Raw genomic sequence first — 22041 nt, forward strand, 5'->3', positions numbered from 1 at the left:
ATTGCCATGAGCTGTGGTGTAGGTTGCAGGTACAGCTTGGATCTGGCATTGCTATGGCTGTGGCATAGGCCAGCAGTTGTAGCTTCCATTTGACCCCTTGCCTGGGAGCTTCCATATGCCCAGGTGAGGCTGTACAAGGAAAAAAAAAAAATGTTGCTTTTTAACCAGATCCTGTCTGAAAGCTGGAATAAGTAGGTCGATTATCTTCAAACTATTTCTAATACTTCTTTAGCTTTACTGTTTAAGCTCTGAACACTACGTGCAGGGTTTGTCTTATCCAGCATTGAGAAAAAAACTAATAAAAATCATAAAATCTATCATTGTCCTCAGGTCACAACCCCTAAACAATGTAATGATCTGTTTCCCAGTGCTGAAATGAGTTAGGTGGGACCTCTTTAAGGAAGCCGTATTTTTCTTAAAAATGCGTATCCCTTAGCATTTTTTCTCCTTTGTTTTCCCTGGCACTTGCCTTGCCCTCACAATTAGAACAGAAGCTCCTCAGGGCCTAACCATGTCTTGGTTGACTAATCAAAATCTAACACAGGCAATCAACAAAACGAAAAGGTGTCCTACAGGATGGGAGAAAATATTGACACACCATGTATCTGCTAAGGGATTCACATCTAAAATATTCAAAGAACTTACTCAATTCAATAGCTAAAAAAAAAGCAATCCACTTAAAAATGGGCATAGATCCTGAATGGACATTTTTTTCCAAGGAAGACATACAGATGATACAAGTACATAAAAAGATGCTCAGCATCCCTAATAATCAGGGAAATGCAAATCCACGGCACTATGAGATCTTGCCTCACGCTTGTGATGACATCTCTTATCAAAAAGACAAGAGATGACAGATGCTGACAAGGATAAACTTGTGATGGAATATTACTCATTCTTAAAAAAGAAGGCTATCCTACCACTTGTGACAGCATGGATGAACCCTGAGGGCATCCGTGAAGTGAAATAAGTCAGAGAGAGACAAACACTGTATGATCTCACTTACATATGGATTTTAGAAAAGTTGAATTCATAGAAACCAAGACTAGATAAATGGTTGTTAGGGACCGTGGGATGGGACAAATAAGGATATGTTGGTGAACAGGGACAACCTCCAGTTATAAGAAGACATTCTGGGGATGTTGTGTATAACATGTGACTACAGTTAAAACACTGTGTTTGCACACGTAAAAGGTGCTAAGAGAGTTCTTAAATATTCTTGCCACAACAACAACAAAATGCTAATCATGTGAAGTGAATGCTCGGTCAACTAACCCTACTGGAATAAGCATTTTACAATATATACGTGTATCACATCTTCACACTGTATACCTTAAACTCAGACAATGTTATATGCCAATTATGTCTCAATAAAGATGGAAAAATATGTTTAAAAAACCCAACACAGGGTTGTGCATACTCAGCTTTAATTCTTCTTCTTTTTTTTTTATCCAAGACCAAAATATATGAGATATTAGAGAATAGCTCATTTGAAGACACTGTTTCTTATTTGAGAGATTAAGACTGAGATGCAAGTATGCTTCCTCAGAGAAACACAGCTTAAGGCTGAAGCCATTCTGCTTGCCTTCTCTTGAGGAAAAAAAAATCAAATACATTGGAGTTGCCAGTAGATTATTGTACCAGAAAGAGAAACCTCTTGTTATTTAGAGCTTTTGGCATGGAAAAAATACATATTAGCTATAATAGTTACATTTAGATTTTAAATGTCATATTTTAAATTTATTACGTAATGTTATAGATGACTGCTACTGTTTCAGTGGAAGCTCACAGAAAAATAGGTCAATATTTTTGGTTGTGATATTTAAATTACCAAAGCAATAAGTTCATAAAGCCTACAACAGAGGTAAACCAATTCGTTTTTCTTTTCTGCCTATACTAAAAAAAGGACCATATTCTAATGAATGTAAATATTTAATACTTTTGATCTTTCATCCTTAAATACTCCCATGAGTCCACATCAGTAAACTATAATGTAATTATCATAAGAAGCAATGAATTGCAGTCCATTCAAATACAGTGCACATTTTAAGGGCTTTTAAAAAAGCAATGTTATTAAACACTTTTCCGCTTTAAAAAGACAATCATACTTGAGCTCAAATTTTATTCTACCCATGAGAGCACGAAGAGTACAAAAGAAATGGCATAAACACTGAAATACATTAAGCACTGACTTACATAGCATCAATTATTTTTAGAAATTCAAAATAGAAGACCAGATTGGCTTAATAGCACCGACATATTTGAGTTGTTCTTTTTGGTTATTAGGCTGTATTTTTTGTTTGTTTGTTTGTTTTTGGTTTTTGTTTTGTTTGTTTTTATGGCCACACCTGCAGCATATGGAAGTTTGCAGGCCAGGGATCAAACCCAAGCTGTACCTGTGACCTTGCTACAGCTGCAGCAATGCTGATCCTTAACCCACCACATTGGGCTGGCAGAGGGTGGCGGATCAAACACGCACCTCCGCAGTGACCCAAGCCACTGCAGTCAGATTCTTAACCCACTGCACCAGAGCGGGAGCTCCTAGAAGTACTTTTCTAAAAATAGAATTTCATATAAATCATGCCTACACTTCAATAAATCCTTGTTCATGTGCATTGAAACAGTAAGAAATACCAGTCTCAAACACAGATTAAACCAAAGATGGAAAAATTATCTAAATGTTTACTTAGAATACACAGCCTTTCCACTTATTTTTTAGCTTTGTTTCAAAAGCATGCCTTTAAAAGAAATTCTATATTCGCATGTTCAAAAAGGTGCTTCATGTTTTCTCAAATACTTTCATTTTGGCATTTATGAAATTATTAATATTTGTGAATTAGATGGGACTGGTATTAGCATTTGACAAATAAGAATTCTGACACAAAATGGCTGGTTGCACAAGCTGGTTTTGGCAGAACTAAACCCCCACTGTCCCCCAGAAGTACATGTGGAAATCCACGGGGTGCATCCCTCTGGCATCATAGGGCACAGACTCTAATTGGTAGGTTAAGGGTCTTTCAAGAGTATTTCAGCACCAAGTGGCAATGTATTTCCAAAAGCAAGCTCATAAACACTGCATAACACAGAGGTTTAGGAAAAATACATACCTCTCATCTATATATGATGGTTTCAAATTCACGAAGCATCATTTATCTACTGTTACGCACAGGGATGATGACTCTAATGGATCAACTTGGCCAGGATACAGCACCCAGTTAATCAAGCAGTAATACAGGTGTTGCTCTCAAGGTATTTTGTAGATGTGGTGAAAATCTATAATCGGTTTACTTTAAGGAAAGAAGATTATCCTTGATAATGTGGGTGGGCCTCATCCAATCAGTTGGCAGGCCTTAAAAGCAAAAAGAGAGGGCTGCTGGAGAAGAAATTCTGTTTCAAGACTGTAGCAATGACTCCTGTGAGTTTCCAGCCTTCTAGCCTACCCCACTGGCTAGCCCCAACAATCACAGGAACCAATTCCTTAAATCTCTTAATATATGTACATATGCATCCTATTGGTTCTGGTTCTCTGGAGAACCCTGACTGATAAACCTATCTTCTCTTTAATTGGCTTAGACATTCCCCCCCACCACCAAATATATAAATATGAGTACACACACACACACACACACACACACACACACACACATATTTTTTTCCTACTTTGTTCTTCATGGAGGGGTTAATAAAGCCCTTTCTAAATAAATGTCTTAAATTAGCATTTATAATGTTTACTAATGTGTCATTCGTTGATTTAAAGTACTTTGCCTATATTAACAACTACCCTATGAGATAGGTACTATCTCAATCTACAGATGATGAAACTGAGGCCTATGGGAAAGTAACTGACTTAGCACACAGTCAGTACATGCTGGAGTCAAGTTTCAAATGTAGGTGGGCTTATTTCATAACTTATGTTATGGCTATGCTGCTCCACTGCCTTAAAATGGATGGATTTAAGATAAATTTTAGAGTCAGGCTGATAAAATTAAATTATGGCTTTGGATGTGAGGCAAAACGGAATAAACTAGAACTCTAGGCTACTGACTTAAGCAACCTAGTTGTAACTCCCATGCATGAACGATAGGAAAAAAAAAAAAGAAGGTGAATTTAGGTTTGCGTGAGATTAATATTACATAGATTTATCTATAGCCAAGGCCTAGAGGTAAAAAAAAAAAAAAAATGGAGTCTTTGGCATATAGGTGAGCTGATTCATAGAGAAGACAAGAAAGTCCAGGCCCAAGCCCTGGGACATTGCAAAATTTAGAAACTTAAGGAGATGTGGGACCAGAAAGAGGTGGAGGAAAGGAGATACTGTGAAGCCAAGAGCAGTGAGAGAAAGGGGTGGCTCAGGAGTAAGGGCTGATTTTCTATTCCACGTGATGCTATTGAGAGGCTGAGCAAAGCAGGAGAGAGAAATGGCTAAATAAGACCAAGAAGTGAACCTAATGACTCTGACAGAGCAAGTTCCATGATGGGGTCAGTCTGAAAACCAGAATCATGGGGACGAAAAAAGACCCCTTATAGATGGTACTTTTATTTTATATTTTATTTTATTTTAATTGAAATATAGTTGATTTACAATTTTGTGTTAATTTCTGCTGTGCATTTACTGTTATACAGATACATATAGAGGTAGATATATAGATAGACACACACATACTTTTTTTATATTCTTTTCCATCATGGTTTATCATAGAACACTGAATATAGGAGTTCCCGTCATGGCTCAGTGGTTAATGAATCTGACTAGGAACCATGAGGTTGTGGGTTTGATCCCTGGCCTTGCTCAGTGGGTTAAGGATCTGGCATTGCCATGACCTGTGGTGTAGGTCACAGACGCAGCTCGGATCCTGTGGTTACTGTGGCTCTGGTATAGGCCGGCGGCTACATCTCTGATTAGACCCCTAGCTTGGGAACCTTCATATGCCACGGGAGCTGCCCTAGAAAAGACAAAAAAAAAAAAAAAAAAAAAAAAGAAAGAAAAAAGAACACTGAATATAGTTTTCTGTGCTACACAGTAGGATCTTGTTTACTTCCTAGCACATTTATTTAAAAAAATTTTTTTAAATGTTCGGAACACTCTTTGATTTAATTTGATTTTGTCTTGTTTTATTTTATTGGCCACACCTGTGGCAAGTGGAAGTTCCCATGGTAGGGATTGAACCTGTACCACATCTGTGACCTGAGCCACAGCAGTGACAATGCCAGATCCTTAACCTACTGTGCCACCAGGGAACTCCATAGCACATTTATTTAAAAAAGAAAAAATTCATTGGAAATAGATCTGTGATAGAGCAAGTACAGCAAAATGTTAATGACAGATTTAGGTAGTGGTTTTTGCAGGTAGATGAATTCCCTGTAAAATTGTTCAACTTTGCTCAATGCTTAAACATTTTCATAATAAAATGATAAAGGAACTATAGGGGAAATATAGACATCAAATTCAGAACTGTGGCTTCCTGGCCAAGCTGAGCAGTGGGAGCAGGAAGGGATGGAAATATAGACACCAAGGTGTAACAGGCAGTTTCCACTGCATGGACAAAGTTTTATTTCTTAAGCAAAGGAGTCTGCATGCTGATATTCTTGTTATTCCTCATGTGGTTCTGTACATATTATATTGTACAATAAAAAGAGACATGACTGCGGGGTAAGGAAATTGAACAAATGTGTGGGGATTATGCTTTGAGAGTTTTATTTTTAAAAAGCAGAAAAAGGAGTTCCCGTCGTGGCGCAGTAGTTAACGAATCCGACTAGGAACCATGAGGTTGCGGGTTCGGTCCGTGCGCTTGCTCAGTGGGTTAACGATCCAGCATTGCCGTGAGCTGTGGTGTAGGTTGCAGACTCTGCTCGGATCCCGTGTTGCTCCGATGAGACGCCTAGCCTGGGAACCTCCATATGCCGCAGGAGCGGCCCAAGAAATAGCAAAAAGACAAAAAATAAAAATAAAAAAAATAAAAAGCAGAAAAATTAGGCGTTTGTTGGAGGTGGTTTGCGATTAGGTAATGCTTTTTGTTTGTTTTAACCTGTCGCATGTTTGCATACTGTCTGGGCTGTCCCAGAAGAAAGGAAGAAATTGATCATTTCAGAGTGGGATGGGGATGAGGACACTCAAGCCGAGGCTTCCAAAAGGTGATGGGAAGGGGAGAAGAAGTGCCTCTTCATTTATTTTTTCTTTTTTTTTGCTTTTTAGGGCTGCACCCATGGCATATGGAAGTTCCCAGGCCAGGGGTCAAATCAGGGCTGTAGCCACTGGCCTACACCACAGCCATAGCAATGCCACAGGATCCAAGCCGAGTCTGCGACCTACACCACAGCTCATGGCAATGCTGGATCCTTAACCCACTGAGCGAGGCCAAGGATCGAACCTGCAACCTCAGGGTTCCTAGTTGGGTTCGTTCCCACTGCTCCAGATGGGAACTCCTATTCATTCTATTGTGACCATGGGAACAAGAGAAGAGTAAAACAGTATCAGGAAGTGACTCTGGATTTTTAAAACAGTCACTCATCTGTTGCCCTTCCTATTGCCGTCTTCTCTCCAATTTAACAGGAAGTCTCTTATCAGCACCTAATGATTAAGATATTTCTCTTAATATGAGGCTTAGGAGGTGCCTACTGTACAGCACAGGGGAACTGTATCCAGTCTCTTGGGATAGATCATGATGCAAGATAATATAAAAAAGGGAATATATATATATGTATATGTATGGCTGGTTCACTTTGCTATATAGGAAAAATCGGCACAACACTGTAAATCAACTAAATTAAAAAAAAAAAAAAAAAAAAAAGGGATATTTCTTTGCTTAGCCGTGCCATGTTGGGATGGTATCTCAGTAATTTATTGTAAGGTCTGATTTTTCCATATTGCTTGTAGGTCACTACAGAGGGCTGGGCTTCTAGGATCTTATATTAGCACGTGCTCAGGAAGACTCAGCTCAGCTTCAGAATCTGTGTGCTTTGCCCATTTATTTTCTTTTCCAAAAGCATGCTCACCCAGTCTCAGTTTCAGAAGGGTTCACTGCTAATGAAGAAGGCCTGGATTCCATCAAGCTACTGGCATACATCATAATTACAGAATCAGCTTTATTTTGGACAATCTTCCTCTGCTGTTCCTCAGGATGTTTACATCAAATGCATTTTTGATTGAATTACAGACCTAGCTATTAGCGCGGAAATGCTTGATAACCAGGTTTCTTTATGTGGTGATATAGAACATTTCCTTTTATGCAGGGTTGGAAAACAGATGCTTTGTTTAATTCCACCTTAAAACAAGGTGAAATTCAAATGAAATCCAGGTTATTTAGTGACCTACCTAAAAGATTATTGTTAATTTTAATTAAAATATAATTTAACTTTAATTACATTTATAATTAAAATATAAAATTTTACATTTTCCAACTGGTCGGCTACAGAACATAAAGATTAGCCCAATTTGTTGCTCAGCTGCAGCAAGTGCAGTAACAAACGATGATCACGATCAAGGAAATAGCCACCAGGTGTTTAAAGCCTGCAGCTGCTTAGGTCTGCTGCTAAGCCCTTTACAAGCATCCGGTGATCTGCTCTTCACAACAGTCTTAGAAGTGTTTATATCATTAGCCCCAAGAACTCATGCAAACACTGGTGCAGACAGAGTTAAGTTTAACGCAGCCTGAAAACTGAAGAGCTAGCATTGGACTCTAGGTCCACTGCCCACCACCTCCCATTATGCTCGTTCCTGATACCTGGCCCATCCTGGGGTGGACTGGTGTGAAAAGCACGCCTGGGTAGTAACATGTATGCCTATTTGCCACTGCCCTGGCTCCTCTATAGTCTCAGACATTGTTTTTGTTTGCTTTTTTTTTTCTTCTTTTCCATGCATGTCTATTTTTTTTTCTGACTATGTTTTGTATATCTTTGTAAGCCTCTTTAATCTTTTCTGCGAAAGGCAGGAACAGTTAGACTGACAAGTATGGACCGCAATAAAGAGTATTAAAGGGAACAGTCCCCAGTCGGCAATCTTTTAAACTAGATTTCCCATTGTATTCATGTACATGTATATAATTTATCATTCTTTGAAAGTTGGTCTAAGAATAAGAATATTTTAGCATTTATATTGCATTTGTTCTTGCCATTTTGCTAAGCATGAAGGCATAAGGGCCTGTTATTTTGTTTTTGTTTTTTTCCTATTGTGCTCAGCTCAACTAATAATGTATCAATATTGGTTCATTAATTGTTACAAATGTATCATAATAATATTAGATATTAATAAGAGAGGAAAATGGGTATAGGGTTATGGAAATTTTCTATATTACCTATGCTAATTTTCCATAAGTCTAAAATTATTCTAATATAAAATTTTGGGGTTTTTTTTAATGCAACAAGATTAGGTGATTTTGTAGAGACATGAGTTTTCAAATCTGTGCGGTAAATCCCTTGGACTGAGATTGATGGGTTATATGGTAATTGATGGGCTATATGGTAATTAACTGTCATTTTGCATCTGAATGAAGGAGTTCCTATTGTTCCATATCCCCACCATTATTTGCTATAGTTAATTTGGGGGATTTTATTGATTCTAGTAGGCATATACGGAAATCTTGTTTTATTTAATTCTTATTTTCCTAATGACAAATGATGTTAACTTTTTTTTCATATGCTTATTTGCCATTTGTATATCTTCCTTGGTGATCTGTCTGTTCAGGTCATTTGCCCAGTATTGAGTCTGGTGTTTTCTTGTTGTTGAATTTTAAGAGTTCTTTTTATATTTTAAATACAAGTCCTTTATCAGATATGTGACTTACAAATATTTCCTCCCAGTCTATGGTTTCTCTCCATTCTCTTACCACCGTCTTCCACAGTGAAAAAGTTTGCAATTTTAAGTTCACCTTATCAAATTAATCTTTCATTCATCATGCTTTTGGTGGTTCGATTTTTAAACTGCTTGTTCTATAGCCTGAAGTCACCACCCTACTTAATTTTGTTTTCATATTAGTTGTCTGCTTCCTATCAGAATGTAATATTCCTATAGGCGGAGAATGTCTATTTGCTTTCTTCTGTATTTTACACTCCCAGCCCCCCCAATAGTACATGTGCATAATAATACATATTTGTTGAGTTAGTCAGTTAATGGACATGGGGCTCTTTCAGCATCAATATGGATAATATCACTTGAAATGACTAACAGAATGATGCTGCCAACTAAAAACTGTCACTTGCCATCTGTCTCTACAAGGAAGCTGCTAGCCACTGCAGTCACAGACCTTTGACACATCCTGAAAGGAGTTCGGGGTGAAGATCAGGAATGAGGCACTCCGTGCTCTGGGAAAAACTGGCAGAACATACCTTCAGATAGCTAGATATTTTCAGATTTTATGAGCCCAATTTCTTGCATCTTCTCATATCTAGACAAGCACTAAAATCATTATCAGAGACATCTGCTGCTTGTGATGTAAAAACCCCCTGCCAAAATGTGTGCTTGATCACACATATCTTCCCCCCAACTTTTACCAAAATCACATACATACTGACCCCCTCCACCTCTTCAGAGCAGTTCCTCAGAGATATCTGAGAGGCTCCCTCCCAGGATACAGTCCTCATTTTGCCCCAAATAACGCTTAACTCACAACTCCCTTGTGATTTTTTTTCAGTCTACAGTATTAAGAGAAGACACAAAAAGCGTATTACACAAAAAGTATATTACAAATGAGGTAACAACCAATAAATGGAAGCTATTATTTTTATTACTATTATTATTTATTTATTTTGCTTTTTAGGGCCAAACCTGTGGCATATGGGAGGTCCCAGGTTAGGGGTCAGATCAGAGTTGCAGCTGCTGGCCTACGCCACAGCCACAGCAACGCCAGATCCGAGCTGCGTCTGTGACCTACACCACAGCTCATGGCAATGCCGGATCATTAACCCACTAAGTAAGGCCAGGGATTGAACTTGTGCCCTCATGGATACTAGTGGGGCTTATTTCCACTGAGCCACAATGTGAACTCCTTATTTTTATTTTTCTTACTGAAAGATTATAGCATTTTAAAAAGCCAAAGTTTCCAAAAAGAGGGGTGAGATAAAAGAACTGTCTACTGTTATCTCCTCATATGTTACAACAAGAGCCATGAACAGGCCTCCAGGTTCATGTGGGATATTCCTGGGCTCTCAACTACTGCAAACTGTGGCACACAAGTGTCTTTTTTTTAACAAAACATGCAATAGGTAAAACTACTGCAAATGGTAAAATCTGCATTAAGATTAATCCTAAGGTATAAGGCATTTTCATATTTATGCATTTTTTTCTTCATGATATTTTCACATCAAACATCTTTTTGTTTTTGTCACTGTACATACCTCTAGGTTTTTTTGTACTTTTTTTTCACTTCTAACATTAAAGCTTCTGAAAATTTACCTCATTCCTGGCTAGCATCCTTTTCAATAAGAAAATAATTAAAGATGACATGCACAAAGATGTAATAAGCTTAGGCTACTAATGAATCTAAAACTTTGGAAATAGAAGATTCATTTGGGGTACTATCTGCAAATAAGGTGTTATCCCAGCCATGTTGAATCTAGGTTTGTGGCTATGCCCAAGAATACAAATTTTTATGGACATTGCCCAGCTTCATCTGTGTTGCTTCTGAACCAGGTGGTCTGTGAACTTTAATCTGAGAAACACTTGCAAGTGAAGCCTCTATAATAAAGGACAGTTAGAGCTGCCACATGAGGAATAGTGAACAATAGTGCATGGACACGACAGACCATCACCGGATTTCTGACTCAGCTGTACTCCGAGACTGCAGAGACTCTCACCATACCAACTTCAAGGTCTGCCCACCCTTACTTGATCTAATAAACACACACTCTATTGTATTACTTGAATAATATTATTTTGTATAGCTTGGATCTACACTCAGCAAAGTCCAGGCTCCAAAAAGTGAGACATGTAAAGAGAAACAAGGTCTCTTTCTCACCTAATACTTGCTTCTCAAATCTCGATTTTCTGTCCTAGAATTCTCTTCTCCCCAGAAGGTACTCCCCTTCATTGGGGATCTGCCCTCTAACCATACAGGGGTGCAATCTCACCCCACGGCCACAAGACCGCACATCACAACACAGAGAACCACCACCCATACGAAGGTAGTCAGGCAGCAGCACAGCACAGAAAAGGAAGCTTAATATCTCTAGGAGGCTCAAGCATTCAGAATGCAGAGCAGAGTCCTGAAGCAAGGGATATCTGAGACAAAAGGCCAACGGAGTCCTGCTGTACAGCACAGAGAACTCAACCCAATATTCTGTGATAATACATATGGGAAAATAATCTGAATGAGAATGGATGTGTGTACATGTATAAGTGAATCATTTTGTACAGCAGAAATTATCACAACCCTGTACACCAACCATACTTCGATAAAAACATAGAAAACTATAAACACCATGTAATAAATATTTGAGGAGGAAGAAGAGGTATAACTGACCAATAGATTCTGGAATAAAGAGAAATTCTTTGGCTTTTAAAGAAAAAAAAAAATCCTTGCACTAACCACAGTGTTGCTTTTCCTTTGAGAGGCTGCCCTCTGTGGAAAGTGGGGCAGGAGAAAGGACCCTTCTTTCTTCCCTAGATGCACTGCTTTACATATTAATAGGGTGACTGGAGGAAGAAACGCAGGGCTCTGTGACATCAAGAACTTCTTGTACAGGGAAATGCCCTCTGATCAGATCTCAGTTGGGGAGTTCACACAGTTGATATAAACTGGAGTTTCTCATGGCCAGCTCATTCCACCCACACCATATCCCAACTGCACAGTGGTTGGGGAGGAAGAAAGCCACCAGATCATCAGGAGGCAAAGGTTGATCTCTCAGAGATGAGAGGACACCTTCCTCTCTCCCTCCACTACTTTTTCTCAGTCTTATTCTGTCTTTGTCCATTGGTCATCTGATATTGAATAAATATTGCTTGGGTAAAAAAAATAGTAATAATGGAGATAGTAGATATCACTAGATCATTCCCCCTTTGAAGTTGTGTCAAAACAAGGAAAAGCTCAAATGAGCAGTGAAAGGTTGGACCATCTCTTTGATTTAGGAAATGGTTCCATGAAGAAGCCACCTCTCTTTGTCTGTATCTCTTATCATTTTGCTCCATGAGATCCCTCTTAAAGTTGGGTTAAGGGCATGTTTGTTTCTGTCTACACCCTGGCCCGGGTGCTTAATGGAGTATGAAAATATAGCAATGGAAAGGCAGAGAGCCAATGGCTGTGTTACACCATCAAATGAATCTGCTTATTGAGCAAATATGAAGGACAGCGCCTGTCTTTTAAAGCACAGCTTTTGGGTCTACTTCAAATCTAAGAAGATTCAGAAAGATACTATGTGAGCATCCCATTGCTAACAGATGTTACACACTAAATAAACAAATTACATAAAAAATTCTCAGACAATTAAGCCCATTATAAAGTGGCCTTTTTAACTGCATCCAAGGAAGGAGTAACAGTTGTATTCAATAAACAAAATCCCTTGAAACATATGAGATATTCACACAGATGCCAGGATCAGATAAAAAAAAAATATATAAAAGCATCTACAACAGCGGTCAAATAGCATATATGCATGGTCCACTAAAACTCCCTCCTTTTAAAAAAAAATAATTGAGATCATTTCATCCAATCTGCTTTCATTCTGCTGTTTTCCATAAAGCCCACTGTTAGGTATATCTCTCTTCCTGACTAGCTTTCTGGATTAAAAAAAAAAAAAAAAAGTTCCATCAGTATCAGCTCATGCAACCAACTTGTATCCTGTCCCTTTGTATCCATAACTGGTCTCATCATTGGCTCCCCCTCTTGATATATGCTCTGGTCTTCTGATTTGGGCTGAACAAAAAAATCAAGCAAGCAAGTGAGCGAATAATCCTATTCTTTGCTTGTCCTTAACATTTTCTCCAATCACCCTTCTACTTCTCTCCTTCCATGTTGGGACAATCTTCTGAATGATGCCTCAAGTGCTCAAGTGTGCCAGGCATGTGCCACTGTCCAGGGGTACACAAAATAATGACACATGGTCCCTCATTTGAGTCCCAGGGTATCTTCAGAGGCAAAAAGAATATGTATAGTATATAGAGTAATGATGAGCAAAGAAGGAGATGAGTGGCTTTCCTTCCTACATCCTTCACTTCACCATCTACTCTGTCCTTTCAGGATCTTTTTATTTAGCTATTATCCTTTCAGCTTTCGGAATATGTACATTAAGTATAAATAATGACATATTTCTAGCAAAATTCGAGGTGTTTTCTCATTATTCATCCTCCATAATCTCTGAAGATTTTAATGTGACTGCAATATTCAGGTCTGAATTGATGACTGCCTTTTCTGCAAAATATTTTATTCTCTTGGATTTCAGGATTCTGTGCTAGTTTTGTTCTCTGGTCCCAATTCAAGATGTGCCTTTCCTCTCTGATTCATTTCTATTCCATTTTCTTTCTTCTTTCTTTCTTTCTTTTTTTTTTTTTTTTTTTGGTCTTTTGTCTTTTCAGGGCCACACCCGTGGCATATGGAGGTTCCCAGGCTAGGGGTCTAATCAGAGCTACAGCTGCCAAGCTGCCAGGCTGCACTGGAGCCACAGCAACACCAGATCTGAGCCAAGTGTGCGACCTACACCACAGCTCATGGCAATGCTGGAGTCTTATCCTACTGAGCGAAGCCAGGCATAAAACCCGCAACCTCAGGGTTCCTAGTTGGATTTGTTTCCGCTGTGCAATGATGGGAACTCCTCTATTCCATTTTCTAATCCCAATTTGGCTTCTCTCCCAAAACTTAAACCTCTTCTCTATCTATTGGCAAGGAGTCAAAAAAAAAAAAAAAATCTCTGATTCTGAAGCTTCATTTATCAACTCTCAACTCTAAAGTCTTTCAAATTTCTATTTCCCACAAGTACCATTTCATAGCATTAACTATCTTCTGGGCAGTTCTCCTTATCCCTCAGTGTTTAAAATCAGGAGTTTCTGTTGTGGCACAGTGGAAACAAATCTGACTACTATCCATGAGGATGTGGGTTCGATCCTGTGGTGTAGAACACAGATGCAGCTTGGATCCTCTGTTGGTATGGCTATGGTGTAGGCTAGCAGCTGTAGCTCTGATTCAGCCCCTAGTCTGGGAACTTCTATATGCTGCAGGTGTACGCCTAAAAAAGCAAAAAAATAAAAATAAAAAGAAAGAAAGAAAGAAAAGAAAATTGGCCCTCTCTTCTCATCCCTGTCACCTCATAAGATGTCCCAATTAAGTTGTCTAGGTCCAAAAACAGAATAAATGTTGACTTTCATCTCCTCCCTTCAACAAGTGGCAAATCCTCTAATTCTCTTTTGCAGTGTCTGTAACATCTCGTTTCTTATTTCTATTCCCACGGCCATCACTCCAATTCCAGATTCAAAGTATTTTCTTTCTATTTGGTTTGTTTTCTCTGTGGTATTACAATAATATCTAAGCATCTAAATCTAGCCTTTCTCTGGTTTAGTCAAATTTTCAGAAAGTTGCCAACTGAATGTTTCTAAAACATTGCTTCAACTGGGTAGAAATGAACCATCTACCTACCTTCCTTCCTATCTCCCTTTCATCATGTTATCTACAAGTCACAGAATTCCTAAACTTTCCCTATCTGTTCGCTTCCCATCTCCCCCCCTCCCCGGCCATGCACATGGAAATTCCCAAGCCAGGGATCGAATCCAAGCCCCAGTGCAACCTACCCCACAGCTGTGGCAATGCTAGTTCCTTATCCCACTGCACCCAGTGAGGGATCAAATCCACACCACTGCAGAGACAATGCCAGATCCTTAACCTGCTGCACCACAGTGGGAACTCCCCATCATCTTGTTTCTAACTATGCCTGAAGATGAAACTTCTCATCAAATCAGGGCTCCTATATGCATCCCCTGATTATCAATGACTTTCTTATCTCTTCGCCTTTTAAAATCAGATTGCTTAAATCTGAAATGTTTGCCCCACTGGCCTTCACAAAATTTTAATCAGTGCTCACCTTAAACGTCACTCCCTTCTCGCTAATTCCAACTGCATACCTTTCTTTTCCAACAGCCACTTAAATATTTAACTGCGGTGTAGATTTGGCTCCCTGGTATATACTCAATAGATATTCACTGAATGTCAGAATGTTAGACACAGTAACATTTAGCACAGAACTATATATATATCCATAACAATTTAATTAGAGTATCAGACAGTTTCACCTAAATCTCCCCTATCTAACTTTCTGTAAGCTATAAATCTGATAAAATGACTGACGGCCATCAGCTCCCAAAAGTGAAGCACTTGATGACTGATGGAGATTGATGAGTCATCCACATGGGGCTTATGAGCAAGAAGCAGATTAGTCCATTTGTTTCCAAATTGGCTGCATTACAATGGCATCACCTGGGAAACTTTAAAAATCTCAATGTCTGAGTCCCACCTCTGAGTTCCCGACATAAAAATGATAAGGCTTGAGGCCTATATACCAAGAATTTCAAAAGCTTCCTAGGTGATTCAAATATTCACTAACGTTTGAGAACTCAGACTAGCCCATAGTTTATACAGATATTGTTTTCAAGTCTGGGCGAGCTTGGCGGTAAACATTAAAAATGTTTTGGTGGGAGTTTCCATTGTGGCTCAGTGAGTTAAGAACCTGACTGGTGTCCAAGAGGATGCAGTTTCAGTCTGTGGCCTCGCTCAGTGGGTTAAGGATCCAGCATTGCCATGAGCTGTGGTGTAGGTGGCAGATGTGGCTCAGATCTGGCATTGCTGTGGCTCCAGTGTAGGCTGGCAGCTGTAGCTCCAATTTGACCCCTGTCCTGGGAATTTCCACATGGTACAGTTGCGATCCCTAAAAAGAAAAAAAAAAAATGTTTTGGAATTCTCTGTCCCAACGTTTCTTTGGCCAGAGCTTCCACGTGGAGATGTGATTGAAATAACTTCCCTTTCGGTCCTTAGTAGGGATTATGGTATGAATTATGGTCTGCACATCTATTCAACCTGCTGGGACCAGCTACACCTCCTACTGATTCTAAACTACAGAGTGATTCAATCCTCTATGGGGAGATGGTTAGATTTTGAGTCAGCTCTACACGGCCCTGGGCCCTCGGTTGCTCATCAATAGGAAGGAGAGCTATTGTCATAAGGGGTACAGATTGACTTCCTAAATTACAATGAATAAATCTACTCTGATACCCACATAATATTTAATTTTTAAAAAAATCCTTTGTGACTTCCTTATGTAAAACAACCCAATAAGGCAAACTGAGTAATTCTTGTCTTTTTTTTTTTTTTTTTTTTTTGGTCTTTTTGTCTTTTTAGGGCCACAACACAGCATATGGAGGTTCCCAGGCTAGGGGTCAAACTGGAGCTATATATGCCAGCCTATACCACAGCCACAGCCACAGCCACAGCAACATCAGATCTGAGCCATGTCTGTGACCTACACCATAGCCCACAGCAACACTGGATCCTTAACCCACTCAGCGAGGCCAGGGATCGAACATGCAACCTCATGTTTCCTAGTCATTCGTTTCTACTGTGCCATGACTGGAACTCCTATTGCCTGTTTTTGAAGAATGGAGACAATGTGGCTGAAAAGTAGTTAAGAAATTTACCTTAAATCATACAGTTATTGGCCCAAGTAACATTAGAAGTCAGGTATATTAATCAAACATCCAATACTTTGCTATCTTCACATGTAACCTCTTTGAATATCACCAGCCATGTGCTAGAGCATCATGCCAGGTCCTTTAAGAGCAGAAGGAAAACATACACATCATTGTTCCTATCCTGATAAAGTTTAGGAAGACAATATACATATATGTAATATTATACCTATGTTAAAACAGACACACACACTCCTGACTAAGTAACTCATCTTTTAGCAAAGTCTAAAATGTCAGTGTTGTAAGTTTGAGTACAGTTTCTCTTCTTAATATATATTTTGGTAATTTACTTTTACTACTTGTTTTTAATATAAATGCTGTCATAAGCCTACTCAAATAATTCTTTTGCAGTTTATACATTAAAAGCACAGGAAAATATTTTACTGAAATACTATAGGGTAAAAATATTGTCACCATTTATACTGAGCAATTTTCAAAATCTGGCATGTGGCCTAGGATTAAAATACATACATACATATATGCATACACCTACATATACTTTTTTTTTTTTTTTTGGTCTTTTCTAGGGCTGCACCTGAGGCATATGGAGGTTCCCAGGCTAGGGGTCTAATCAGAGCTGTAGCCACTGGCCTACACCACAGCCACAGCAACGCCAGATTTGAGCTGCGTCTATGACCTACACCACAGCTCATGGCAACACCAGATCCTTAACCCACTGAGCAAGGCCAGGGACCGAACCCAAAACCTCATGGTTCCTAGTCGGATTTGTTAATCACTGAGCCACGACGGGAAATCCAAAATACACATATTTTTAAATGATAAAGAAATTCAACTAACACTAAGTTTATCATATGAGATACAATAATGACATACTTAGAAAGATAATTCCATATCTAATCTTGACAGATTGTAGTAATTATAATCGTGAATGTTGTGAAACTTCAAAAGAAAAATAAATGGTTCTATATTAAAAATCTGAAAATGGGGAGTTCCTGTTGTGGCTTGGTGGAAATGAATCTGACTAGTATCCATGAGGACACAGGTTGGATCCCTGGCCTTGCTCAGTGGGTTAAGGATCTGGCATTGCCATGAACTGCAGTGTAGGTCGAAGATGCAGCTCAGATTCCACGTTGCTGTGGCTGTGGTATAGGCTGGCAGCTGTAGTTCCAATTAAACCCCTAGCCAGGGAACTTGCTGCAGGTGTGACCCTAAAAAGCCAAAAAAGAAAAAAAACAAACAAAAAAACACCAAAACAAAACACATATATGGATATCAGAGCCACTTTAAAGGAGGAGATAGTTTGAAATGTCAGTGTTTCCATAACTCCTGAATATCATTTTATGTGTTAGAAAGTAGATTTCTTTCTTTTCTTTCTTTTTCTTCCTTCCTTCCTTCCTGCCTTCCTGCCTCCCTGCCTTCCTTTCTCTCTCTCTTTTTGGCCAGGCATCTAATGCACATCACAGCAGTGACCCAACCCACAGTGACCCAACCCATGGAGATAACAAGCCCAGATCCTTAACCTGCTGAGCCACCAACAAACTCTAGAAAGAAGATTTCTATGATGGAAGGAAAGATCCTGTGTTTCAGAGTTTCAGTGATGAAATACTCCTTCCCTGCTCCCCACTTGTTTCCTTTCCCCCGATCTCTCCCTCTGAAAATCAACAGTGGCTCTCACCTGTGAACACAACGTGGGTAATGGGCAAAACACAATACGTGGGCAGAGCCAGACAGGCTAAGACTACACCGTAAAGAACCAACTGAGGGAAGAAGAAGAAAAGTCCCTGTAGATGCATAACTGGAAGGAAGGCCTGAGGATTTTACTGTCAGAGAAGAGGGGCGTCCCCCACACATGACAGGCATGTATTCGAGAGTGAGAGAGATCTGAAGTGAGAGAATCAGAAAAGAGAATTTCAACGGCTTTTGCCAGTGAAATTTGTTTAAATGTTTCCTTGAATTTGCCCCTTGAATTCAGAAAACGGGACATGTGGCAGTTGGGCTTAATGCAGGCAACACACAAGCATTGTTTCTTATGCACAGTGTTTCTGTAATAAGAAATGGATAATTTAGTTGAAATTAAAAATATCCTCTAGAAGAACAACCATGCTAAGCTGTCCTAAATTAGCACTGTTATAATTTTTCACTCTAACATCCCTAGGGCTCTCTGGCCAAGAACTATGTCGGTTATTACATTAGATCCACAAAACACCATTTCAGACAAGGTTTGAGAAATCTAAAGCATTAATTTCTACAGAAGGTGTGAAAACTAACTTCTAAGGAAAAAAATAAGGGAAAGCTAAGAGGTTGCTGAAGAAAATAAATGGGAAAATTCAACATCATAAAAGACAAATATCTGAGAAAATGACCTATGGACCAGTTAATCAAAACCTTCTGTTCAAGGAGAGGTTCACTATCTTGATGGTGGTGATGGTTTCAAAGTTTATACATCTGTCAAAACTTATCATATTATTTATTTATTTATCTTTTTAGGGCCGCACCTGCAGCATGTGGAGGTTCCAGGCTTGGGGTCGAATCAGAGCTGTAGCTGCCAGTTTATGCCACAGCCACATCAACACCAGATCCAAGCCACATCTGCAATTTACACCACAGCTCACAGAAATGCCAGATCCTTAACCCACTGAGTAAGACCAGGGATCGAACCTGCATCCTCATGGACACTAGTCAGATTCGTTTCCTCTGAGCCATGGCAGGAACTCCCAAATCATCTACTTTAAAAGTGTGAAATGCGTCATATATTAGCCAACCTAAAAAAAGAAGAAGGAAAAAAAAAACTATCCAAGCTAAAGATGTATAAATACAAATAAGCATCCATCTGCAATTCAGAAGGAATACCAGTTTTCAATAGCACTTGGAAACATGGAAGCTTTCATGTGGCTAAAACACACAAATATACTCCATCAACATCAGATGCAATTTGCAAAATTTAATATTTCAAATTAAAGTAACAATTTACATGAGTGTAATGTAAATAAAATTAACTTTTAGGGGGAAGAAGAGGATGGGAAGAAGATGGCAATAAGAAGAAGTGTAGTTATTGGTGTGGAAGGATGCTTGGTATTTCCAGAGACCAAATATCCATCTGCGAATTTAAAAAGTGGTAGGTTTGCAAGAAGAAAGAAGACGGAACATTGATTTGTCTATTCCTTCACTCATTCAACAAATATTTATTAAAGTCTTATGAGTACTAAGCATTTCTAGTCAATAATCACAAGAGACACAGCATGGTCTCTACCTCCATTCATTTCTTGTGTGGCAGAGAAGAACGTTATCAATCAAGTTACCTCCCCAATATGAAATTATCCTGTGGAGAGTGACAAGGAAAAAAAAAAAAACCATGAAAAACTATGTCAGGAATATCAAGGAAGGTTTCCCTGGGAAGGTGTTCTTTGAACCGGATGTGCAGACTGAGCCATCTGTAACCATCTAAGAGGAGACAGTGTTATAAAGGTCTTGGGGCAGGCAAAGCAAGGTGCTTGTGAATAACTCAAATAGAAATTGGTCAATTTAAAGATATTTAGGAGGTACAATCTATGGGCTTTTGTAACAGGCTGTATTTGGGAGGAGAGGGAAGTAGCAGTATCTATAATGGATACATATGTGTGGCATTCACTGAGATAGAAAATTGAGGACAGAGGCCAGGCTGGTGGGTAGGGGTCTGTTTTAATTCCACAGTGTCTTAGAGTTTTCAACTAAAGCTGCTGAATGAGACTACATTAAAATTAAAAATTTCTGTGTATCAAAGAACATCATCAACAGAGTGAAATGGTAGCTTATAGAATGGGAGAAAATATTTGCAAAACGATACCTGATCAAGGGTCAATACCCAGAATTCTTACAACTCAACAACAATAAAATAAATAACCTGATTAAAGAATGGGCAAAGGGCTTGAATAAACATTTCTCCAAAGGAGATATAAACATGGGCAACCACAATATGAAATGATTTTCAGCATAACTAATTGGAGAAACCCGAATCAAAACCACAATGAGCTATCCTCACACCCATTATGATGACTACTATTAAAAAAAAAAAAAAACCTCAAAAAAAATAACAAGTGTTGCCAAGGATGTGGAGAAACTGGAAACCTTGGGCACTGTTAGTAGAAGCTGTTATAGAAACTGTATGGAGGTTCCTCAAATAATTAAAAATAGAACTACTGCATGATCCAGCAATATCACCTCTGATTGAAAATCCAAAAGAACTGAGATCAACGTCATGAGGAGAGATATTTGCATACCCATATTCACAGCAGAATTACTCACAATAGCCCAAAGGTGAAAAGAACACAAATGTCTGTCAATGGGTGAATGGATAAAGGAAATATGGTATAAATATACAATAGAATATTATTTAGCCCTAAAAAGGAAGGGTGTTTTCAAACATGCTACCACATGGATAAACCTGGAGGACACTAGGCTAAGTGAAATAATCTAGTCACAAAATGACAAACATTGTATGATTCCACATACATCTAGAGTAGTAAAACTCATGGAAAAATAAAGTCACATAGTGGTTGCCAGGGGAGAGAGGGAGGGAGAAATTGGGGGTTATTTAATAGGTACCAAATTTCAGTTTTACAAGATGAAAAAGTTCTGGGGATTGGTTACTCAACCATGTGAATATACTTTTCATGACTGAACTATACACTTAAATGGTTAAGATGATGTTTTTTATGTTATGTATATTTTAGCACAATTGATTTTTTTAAAATATGCTGAATGAATAGTACTATAGCCAATTTGCTAGCTATATAATTGATCACTAGCTTACCAGATAGATTTTTGAGGAAAGCTTAAACTGTAAATGCAAATTTGGGAATCATACAAAGCAACAATAATTTTATCACACTACTTTATGTTCCTCTCTTCTCTTCATCCTTAAAATCTTGGATTTTCAGTGACTCTATAAATATAAAGTCTTCTCATCCTATCCTCCCTAAAGCCGGAGTTTGACACAAGAATCTGGTTTCATCTACTGAAGATTTTGAAGCAAGAGCAGACATGGAGTGCTTGTAGCAGTGCTTTAGTGCCAAAACCAAAAAAATCTCTCTCTATGCACCTAATTCTAGCAGAATTAAAAATGACAAGTGTATTTCTATTCTTTTGAGTAGTCTTCTTTTTCTTGGAAAAAAAATCCACTGTTTACACATCAATATATATCCCTCTAGAATATTATTTTGCCTACCTTGTTTGCGTACATCCTCGACAGCAGCCACCAATTCTTCTTTGAGATCTTGACTCTCCTTAGCGATCTGTTCACCCTTTTCCAGGAAGTTTTGAGTGGCTTGCTCTACAGATGCAGCCAGTACATGGGCTTTCTTTGACCTCCCTTTCTTTTTACCAGATGGGCCTTTGTTGCTTGTGTTGACAAGGGTCGTCACCTTAAACATTAAAGAAACAAATTGTAAAGT

General features: G+C 38.7%; 1 protein-coding gene across 12 annotated transcripts in view; it reads right to left on the reverse strand.

Annotated features, from left to right (window-relative positions):
• The window catches only part of CTNNA2 (catenin alpha 2), a 1217074-nt gene that overhangs the window by 937471 nt on the left and 257562 nt on the right, over positions 1-22041 (reverse strand). For all 12 annotated transcript variants that reach the window (XM_021088202.2, XM_021088201.2, XM_021088200.2 and 9 more), the window contains one exon: positions 21816-22011. In XM_021088202.2, the coding sequence (XP_020943861.1) occupies positions 21816-22011 (196 nt within the window). The remainder of the gene's footprint in view (positions 1-21815; positions 22012-22041) is intronic.

This window comes from Sus scrofa, chromosome 3 (assembly GCF_054392235.1).
Source record: "Sus scrofa isolate SSC_HxYL_T2T_F1_AM1 chromosome 3, Sscrofa_HxYL_maternal_Yorkshire_Landrace_v2.0, whole genome shotgun sequence".
NCBI lineage: Eukaryota > Metazoa > Chordata > Mammalia > Artiodactyla > Suidae > Sus > Sus scrofa.